The sequence below is a fragment of the Lathyrus oleraceus genome, chromosome 1 (assembly GCF_024323335.1).
Source record: "Lathyrus oleraceus cultivar Zhongwan6 chromosome 1, CAAS_Psat_ZW6_1.0, whole genome shotgun sequence".
Lineage (NCBI taxonomy): Eukaryota > Viridiplantae > Streptophyta > Magnoliopsida > Fabales > Fabaceae > Lathyrus > Lathyrus oleraceus.
This window is the reverse complement of record NC_066579.1, coordinates 459,448,855-459,457,754: the sequence shown is the minus strand read 5'-3', so window position 1 is coordinate 459,457,754 and position 8,900 is coordinate 459,448,855. Positions and strand designations below refer to the sequence as shown.

The window sequence follows — 8,900 nt, the reverse complement described above, 5'->3', positions numbered from 1 at the left end:
CCTATCTAGTGGCCCAAGGGGTGCCACATCAGTGATATGACCATGAACACACATGTCACAAATGAACGAGAAATGCTACATATATCCAACAATGCATAATAAACATAAATTAGATATATGAAATGTCTTCGATAAATATGAACAAAATATATAAAACATAATAAATATTCATACTTGAAATAAACTCATATAACCAACAAGTTATCTTGTCTCAAGGGCAGCAGCTGTCCCAAAAGGCACTACATAATATCGTCAAAGTACCATAACCTAATGCCCAATTGAGATGCTTAAAGTCAGCAAAAAATGATATACATTTGGCATCCATGTAGACTTAAGACTTATCCACTAAGATAATACATCCTACCGGGTGCAACATATAGTGCTCCACCAGTGATTGATAAATATCCTAGTGCCAAGAAATACAAAAATGAGCACCACCGTTAGCCCTTAATTCCTTAAATACCATTATCGTGTAACACCCATGTATGTCTCAACAGCCATATAAGCAATCTCATAGTTCATTAGCATAGAGGTGAAGAAGTCACTGACAAAGAGGATATTGAAGAGGTTGGAGACGTCATCTCACCAAATGGTAGATGAAATGAAGATGTCTTATTAAGTCATTGTCCAACAAAAGTAGATAACAGAGGAGCGTATAACTTGGTGAGCGAGCATTCCACCAACGCCAACATGCCAACATGAGCTACAATCGTCCTCACCTCATAAGAAATCAACACTTCAGAGAATTTATTCAACTTGGACCTAAGATTAGGGACTTTTAATGTAGTGTGAAACAAATAAATCATAAATCATCATTTACATTTAATTATCCATTAATAAATAAAAACAACTTAAATTAAAATATTTATACTTCTCCCTAAGATAATCTAAATGCCACATGATTGACTTACCTAGTGAATAATGTAAGGCTAGGGAACTCCCATATGTGTCAGTCTGTACAGACGCCTTTGTATAAACTTGAATAAACACCTTCGTATCAGCTACAACAATAACCTCCATATCAGCTTTAGGAGGAACTTTTGTATCATTAGGAGTTGTCACCTCAGCCTTAACATCATCACATATACGCAAGATAGTACGTGGTCTGCGAGCCTGCTCAATCCTGATATGGTGAGAACCATTGGAGACTACCTTACCTTCCTTACTCTGCAACTGCTCATCGTCATCTCTGACGCCTCCACTAGAGCTATCCAAATTTGCTCTCCCACTTAATCTAAATAATCGTGCAATCTCTTCCTCTTTAGTACATTTAAATGTATTTTTTACCAACATTTTACAAATATTCGATATGCATATATGTATTTTACCGACAATTTCAAAATTGCTGGTAAAAACACATACTGACCATACTAAATATTTCTAAATTGCTGGTGAAAATGCAAACAATATATAAGATTATACTAGATATTTCTAAATTTTTGATAAAAATGCATAATTTGGATATCGCAAGTTTCAAATATGCATGTATTTTACTAAATGTATGATATTCAATCAAATTCTTTTGTACAAATGCATAAAAGTAATGAAAAACGACACTTGTAAGTATTTGGTATGAATTTCAATTTTTTTGTAGAAAACTAAGTTCTTTTGAAAAAGTCCGAGAAATGAAATTGTGAATATGAAAAACAAAATTTTTCAGCTACGAGGGTATTATAATCAATTTAACGGTAATAGGGGGTGTCAGATCAAACAGGGGTGCCATGTAGATTTATCAAAATAAAAAGCCCATTTAGCTGTGGAGGTAGAAAATGAGCCCATTAGAAGCCCAACCCGAACCAACGACATTTTGTAAAACCCTACACATAGAATTACACTTTTTTCAAAGCATAAGGTTTCGAAAATCAAGCTCTGCAGAATCGCATAGAAGCAGCCTCCATAGTTCACCATGCCAAAATCCAAGAGAAACAAGCAAGGTATGTTCATCTATTCCTTCCAATAATCGCTTATTTCATCGTTCAAAGACAAACACCATGATTCTGATTCCGATTCTGATTGTGTTATATAATCGCAGTTACACTTTCAAAGACAACGAAAAAGGGAAGAGGCCACAAAGAAGTGATTATTAACGCAATAAGAGATGCAGCTGAAAAATTCAATTCGGTTTACGTTTTTTCTTTTGAGAATATGAGGAATAAGAAACTGAAAGAGTTTAGAGATGAGTTGAAAGCAACTAGTAGATTTTTTCTTGGATCTAACAAAGTAATGCAAGTTGCTCTGGGTCGTTCTGCTTCTGATGAAATTAAACCTAATCTCTATAAAGTTTCAAAGGTAGTTTATTTATTTATTTATTTGTTTATTTGTTCTTATGAATGCTTTTCTTGTTTTATTTTGATTTTGTTTTTTTTATTCTAACAGTTATTGCGTGGAGATGCTGGAATGGTTTTTACTAATATTCCTAAAGAAGAAGTTGAGAGGTATATTTTTTTTGTAATTAGCAATTGAATTAACCACACGTTTATTATTGGATTGCACAAAAGCATATCGGCAAACTTTGTTTGTTATTATTGGATTGCACAAAAGCATATGAAAATCAATTTGACGGGTTTTATATACTTTAAGGTCTTGTAACAAAAGATAAAATAAATTGAAGTTTTTTTTTATATGCTATAAGTTGTTTTTATAAACTATCTTGGAGAACTTGTAATAATAAGTTAAGAAATATGTATGGATAATGTCATGTTTTGATAATCTCTCCCAAACAGTGGGACAAAACTCATGCCAATAAATAAGCTCAAACAAGCCCTAAATTGGTGTGTTTTATGTTCTCTAAGAATTACTTGTAAGTATGTGAATATCTGAAATTTCAGTCTCTTAACATTTTTAATAACAGGGACTAATTGATGAAAGGGCGATACTCTAAGGACTATGTGCTATAAGTGTATACTTTCGTGACTAGATTGATGAAAAGGCGATATTCTAAGGACTGTGTTATGATTGTATACTTACGTGACTAGATGATGAAAAGGCGATAATTTAGGGACTACTGGACTAATTGATGATTTATTGAGTTGATATTTGATTGGTTTACTATTATGATTCTTTATTTGAGTGAAAAAATCAGTTTATTGCTAACATTTTCTAATGAGATTGCTCTAGATATTGCACTGTTGTTTGACTAGAATCTGATTTTTAATGGATGGTATTTGCAGGCTGTTTAATGAATTTGAGGAATTTGATTTTGCAAGAACAGGAGGCATTGCCACAGAAAAGGTGTTTATTTTTGACAAATCTTTTTAATGCAGTTGCCTTGTTAACAGAAATCATTTTCCTGTCATATGGCGCTTATAAATTTTGTAAATAAAGCTCATTCTTTTAAAATCTGACTGTTTTAGGTGGAACTCAAGGAAGGTCCTTTAGACCAGTTCACACATGAGATGGAACCTTTTCTGCGGAAGCAAGGCATGCCTGTTCGGTTAAATAAAGGTATTCTGTCGCATTGCTATTTGATTATTTGTTGATGTGAACCTACCAAATATAAGACTGATGATTGATGTTTCCTAAATTTTGCAGGAGTCGTGGAGCTTGTTTCTGATTTTGTTGTTTGCGAGGAAGGAAAGCCTTTGTCACCTGAAGCAGCTCGCATACTGGTTAGTTACTTTGTTGTTACCTAAATCATTTGTGCACCGTGTTAGTGAACATAAAATGTCACTTTACTTTCAATATTAGGACTTTCAAACTGCAGTCACTACTCTAAACATGATTCCACGATTAACACTATTGTATATTGTGTATCTGACACTGTTTTTGCTTTTGACAGCGTTTGATGGGAGTCAAGATGGCTACGTTTAAACTGAACCTTATTTGCAGGTGGAGTGCTGATGATTTTGAACTCTACATTGATGGACCCGGCGATTCAGATGTTGAATGCTCATAGTAAATGACTGAGAATGTTGAAGATGAAATCTACAAGTTTGATGTAGTATTGGAGTTTATTTAGAAAATGTATGTTTAGGAGAGTTGATGAATGTATTTTTAGCAGGGAAGTGGCATGTATGGTCCGTTACTTAAAATCCAAATTTTGTGAACTAGAAATATTTTTGTTACTAATATTCAATATTTCAATTTATCAAGTTGCAAACAAGCATTTGCCTCGTTAAACTTCATGTATTGAAGTCTTGTGAACGCAAATTAAATAGACTTGTTGATTGTTGGACCTCGTGGACGCCATAACTCATGTAATCTTTTTTTCCATTAAGAAGCTCATGCATATGAACCAATTTTACCTCTATTAGAGCATCAAGAGTTTTTAAAGAAATGGGTGTATATAGTAGGAGATAATAAGCGAGCTATTTTAATTTAGCAGAGCTTAAATAAGCGAGTATGTGAAAATTGTTCAAAAGCTGTGTCTACATTTTAGTACTAAAAAGTAGTAACAAATTATTATGTATCTTATTATAAGCCAATTTCAAACATCTTAAATTTTAATGGTTTAAAGATTTTTTGTTGATAAAACAAATCTTGTGGGAATCAATTAAGATTTTGATGAAATTCAAATAAATATGAATTTTTAAAACTCGAAGGATTTTTTTCTATCATTATACAATTTGTATTATTTTCATTTAATTTTTATTCACTTTGTTTTTCTTGTATCATCATATTTCATGCTTACTATTATTTTACTTTATTTATTTTATTCTTCTTATCATTATCTTTCATGCTACATTATTTTTATTTACATTGTCTTTTTTCTATTATCATGTTTATTTATACTAATTAATCATTATCATTTTTCTAACAATTTTGATTTAATCTAATATTTTAAAGATCAACAAATTACATTTGTCTATTTCAACTACCATATATCAATTAAATAATATTTAATTAATATTGTGTTATGTTATTTTTTATAATTAATATTATATGATTTTAAATAAATATTATTTTTTATTAAATATTTTTATTAAATTATTATTGATTATATTTTAACTAATACTTTCGATAATTAAAAATCAAAAGAATTGTACTTTTGATAAATAGAAAATTATTCAACTACTGGAACAAGTGAGGAAAAAAAACTATAAATTTTATTGATTGTTTTGACATCTTAATCTTAATGCTCCGATCTGGCCGTGAGATATTTGTAAACACTCCAGCGTTTTATACATGACATCTTCATTAAAATTTTATTTGTAAGATTAATGAATTTTTAAGACTCTAGAACCTTCAGGACCGGACAATTGTAGGATTGAACAATGGTAAAAATAATAATTGTAGGATTAGACGAATGTCAAAGGATCCTCTAAGTTATAAAATGATATGTTTTATACATGACATCTTCATTAAAATTTTATTGTAAGATTCATGAATTTTCATGACTCTAACTTTCTGGACCGGACAAGGACAATTGTAGGATTGAACAAAGGTAAAAATGAGGTAAAAATGAATAATTGTAGGATTAGACAAAGGTCCAAGGATCCTCTAAGTACAATACAATATGATGATTATACTTTTTATAATATATCCTTATCATGTAAGAGAATGTAAGAGATAATCATATTTTTACTAAAATACCATTATTATGTATTGGAAATAATAAAAATAATATTAATTAAATGAAAAAATTGAAAAAATTGCATTCAAAATTGAAATAAACATTTATTTTGGAACACTCTTTTATTTTAAATAAATCACTCAATGTGAAACGGAAAAGTATTATTTAACAGGAACATTGTCATGTAGACAACATCATGACAACTAAAGAACACTTCACCATCCAAGGCTCTGAACGGTCAACAACATTTCATGGACCTGAAAATTATGATCAATTAATAGTGTAAAATGATTCAGAAATTCACTGTAAAATTCAATTTGATGTTAGTCACCACAAGAAACTGAAGTCAAGGTTAACTAAGAGTTTATGAAATCTAGATATTAGCCTATAAGGCTATACAACTATTAAATCTCCACAACGTTTGACCTAGGACATGTCAAAATAAAGTTGTCATCAGCTCTAGGGTCAACACCACAATCTTGAAGACAAGTTGCCACACTGAAATGTATGAACTGCTGATCAGAGTCTACACCGTCCAAATAGGTTGATATAAAAAATCATCTGCTAAAATATTTGATACACAAATAGCAAAGAAATTGCCTGTAATGACAGAAGAGGAATGACCACCACCTCGCATCGGATGCAGTAGCAAGGGCTCTCGTAAAAGAATCAGAGACGGAAACAGCTAGGGAAGCTCTTTGCGGAGAGTGAGTATGTGCAGAAAGTAAGCCATACAACTTTTGCAAGGACCAAGTATTCAAGCAAATACATTGCTCATGTTGAATTTTTCTTTAGGATATAAAGTTATTGATGGGTAACTCCCTAACAGTTATATAAAATATTATAGCAAAATGCAAGGTAGAAGAGACAATGAAAATAAAATCCTTGATAGATTTACTGATTTAGAGTTTATATCTAACCAAGAAACATGAAGGGCTACAGATTCTTATCATCCTAATTTCAACACTGTTCACACAACCAATATTTCGGCCTTTTTATTCTCCAATTGTTTTAGCTCCTTACGCCAATCTTCTAGTTTTGCCAGCTTTTCTAACTGCTCTGGCTTTAAATCTTGCTCTGCAGTTTTCTCCTGCAGTGCTTCTGTAAGTCGAATCTGCACCCAACAGTCAGATGTTAAGAAAAAATAGCACTATGTGAATCATAGTTCTTCTGCAGGATGGAGAAAATTATAATACATGTACTGTGTCATGATAGTTATCCCCATACAATTGTATCCCACGATAAAAACAAGTTCGAGAAAAAAACTTGAAATTACGGGTAGTCCTTTTTCCAACCAAATACTTCCTTGGAATGGAAATAACTCAAATGTTGGCCACAGCTTAAAGTACATATATATCATGTTACATTACAATACTAATATAGAGAGACAAGTGAGAACGAGTATCTAGCTATTGTGCGACCAATGGAACATTTCATAACTCATTAGATAATCTATTAGGATATAGGAAAAGGAGAAGTTTGTAACGATAATGTGATAAGAAGGTAACAATAGAAGATAAGGAGTTAGTTAGGGAATTTACTGAGTTAGAGAAGTATCATTGAGTATTGTAAACATTGTGAATAGAGTACTGACTCTATCGTAGAAGGGAGGACCCTTGGAGGAGAGTTTTCTCTCCTATTCCTTTATATTTTCTCAATAAAAGTGTTCTTTCTCCAATTCTTTTCAACTCAATTCCTTGGTTCCTAACATAACCTATGTAAAAGGCCCAACTTATGTCCATGACCAAAACTAGCGAAATTGCCGCACTTCATTTTAAATATCATCCGAATTTGGAGTTTTTAATTGATATCATTTGCCTCACTCTAACTCCCCACTTGGAATCAGTACAATTCAGTTTCAGACAATTAACATTTATTATGCTCTAATAATATCCTAGCTGCACTACATTGCGAGTAAGTTTTGTGGAGAACATATAAAAAGAGAATCATTCAAGCTATCTAAACATACATGACAAACAGTCTTTCATATTTACAAGAATTAACCTCATCAAACACTCCAAACCAATGAACGCTTATGTAATATATATCACAGCCATGTTTAAGAGGGAACGCAGAAAATCCAAAGCATAGTACAAGTACCTTCTTTTTCAATGCTCGAATTCTTTTGTCTAAATCTTGAGCCGAACCAATTGGCTCGGAAGCTTCCACAGAGTTGTTGGTAGGAGTAACAATTGAGCTATCTCCAGAAACAGCTAGTTCATTGATCTGAGAAGTTAATGAATGGACAGCATTCTCCACAACTACCGCTTCTTGCTTTATACTATCTTCAACTAGAGTTGGTTCTAAGTTAGTTTCCTTTACCTGCAAGAAGTAAACAACATACATAAACACTTCTCAAAAGCTTAATTTCCAATGTAACACTAGTGTTGTCAATAGAAAATTACAGAAAATAAAGGCTGGTTTAACAACATGCTAAAGAAGAGAAGTGAAAGAAACCTGAAGTCGTTTCTTTTCTTTCTTTCTTTCATTTCTCTTAACAGCTTTGGTTTTCGGTTTTGAATCCAATTGAGGGTCATAACCTGGAGGAGGACCAATATGTGAAGCCATTTCTTTTCTCATCTGCACAATTTCAAGAAACACCAACTAAGAAAGTGAGTACTACATTCATTTCACCATTGTTGAACTCAAAATTGAGAGTTTAGGGTTTTGAGAAGAAGATAACATACCAGTGCGGGTTTTGGTTGATAGATAGCGACTTCGTCTGGAGGAACGTAACCGGGTCGGATTCGAATTTCTTTTCGGAGTGTTCCGTCGGGTCGACGGGTCGAAGCGATGATCCGTTCACCATCTTTAGGGCTTTTGCTGAGCTTTGATACTTGGCTTCTGTCACTGGTCGACATCACTCTTTCTCCCTCTGCCACCCTTCACTTTTTTCTCACTACAAATCAAATTTCCAACTATTCTTCGGATTTAGTACTTTAAGATTTTAATTTTTGTCAAACAAAAGTACTAATTAATTTTTGGTCAACACTATGAAATTTGTACCCTCACCCAATCAAACAATAAAATTTAATATCACCCTGTTTTATTATTATATTTCATTTTAAAATAAAATTATATTTTATAATCAAACAAATAGTATAATTTAATTAACATCATTTTATTATTTTATAAACTGAATTTGATGTCGCCCAATCTAAAGATGCTTACCTCCTTAATTAACAACATCACACATTAAAATCGTAAATGTTTTAATGTTATGTCTGCGAGTTAGTATGCACAAACATAGAGAGTTTTAGGGAGTTTTAGGAAAAGGAGATTAGGAATGATTTTTTTACGTCGAATCTTTTCATGTTGGACCTTTTTATGATGGAGTACTTTCTGATGCTAGGGTACTTTTTGACGATGTATTGTCGACTCCATCGTC

At 32.2% G+C, this 8,900-nt stretch overlaps 2 protein-coding genes across 2 annotated transcripts; one reads left to right on the top strand and one right to left on the bottom strand.

The window, feature by feature from the left end:
* Positions 1–1,766: 1,766 nt before the first annotated feature.
* Positions 1,767–4,102, top strand: LOC127085304 (uncharacterized). Its single transcript, XM_051025831.1, has 7 exons — positions 1,767–1,934; positions 2,033–2,289; positions 2,377–2,435; positions 3,171–3,231; positions 3,354–3,444; positions 3,532–3,608; positions 3,779–4,102. The coding sequence occupies exons 1-7, from the start codon at positions 1,907–1,909 to the stop codon at positions 3,893–3,895; spliced, it is 690 nt and encodes a 229-aa protein (XP_050881788.1). The 5' UTR covers positions 1,767–1,906; the 3' UTR covers positions 3,896–4,102.
* A 2,281-nt stretch (positions 4,103–6,383) lies between these two features.
* Positions 6,384–8,530, bottom strand: LOC127085294 (partner of Y14 and mago). The gene is made up of 4 exons (XM_051025824.1): positions 8,200–8,530; positions 7,970–8,092; positions 7,613–7,834; positions 6,384–6,626 (listed from the first exon to the last, which is right to left on the bottom strand). Exons 1-4 carry the CDS (start codon positions 8,371–8,373, stop codon positions 6,483–6,485), a joined length of 663 nt encoding a protein of 220 aa, XP_050881781.1. The 5' UTR covers positions 8,374–8,530; the 3' UTR covers positions 6,384–6,482.
* Positions 8,531–8,900: the final 370 nt, after the last annotated feature.

What these genes read in the sequence shown, in the direction of transcription:
- LOC127085294 (XM_051025824.1), bottom strand. Translation starts at nt 8,373, where the DNA reads ATGTCGACCAGTGACAGAAGCCAAGTATCAAAGCTCAGCAAAAGCCCT. An exon ending in AAGAAAAGAAACGACTTCAG is followed by an intron (nt 7,835 to 7,969) that starts GTTTCTTTCACT and finishes TACTTCTTGCAG; the next exon opens with GTAAAGGAAACTAACTTAGA. An exon ending in TTCGAGCATTGAAAAAGAAG is followed by an intron (nt 6,627 to 7,612) that starts GTACTTGTACTA and finishes TGTTGGGTGCAG; the next exon opens with ATTCGACTTACAGAAGCACT.
- LOC127085304 (XM_051025831.1), top strand. Translation starts at nt 1,907, where the DNA reads ATGCCAAAATCCAAGAGAAACAAGCAAG. An exon ending in CCTAAAGAAGAAGTTGAGAG is followed by an intron (nt 2,436 to 3,170) that starts GTATATTTTTTT and finishes TGGTATTTGCAG; the next exon opens with GCTGTTTAATGAATTTGAGG. An exon ending in CTGAAGCAGCTCGCATACTG is followed by an intron (nt 3,609 to 3,778) that starts GTTAGTTACTTT and finishes TGCTTTTGACAG; the next exon opens with CGTTTGATGGGAGTCAAGAT.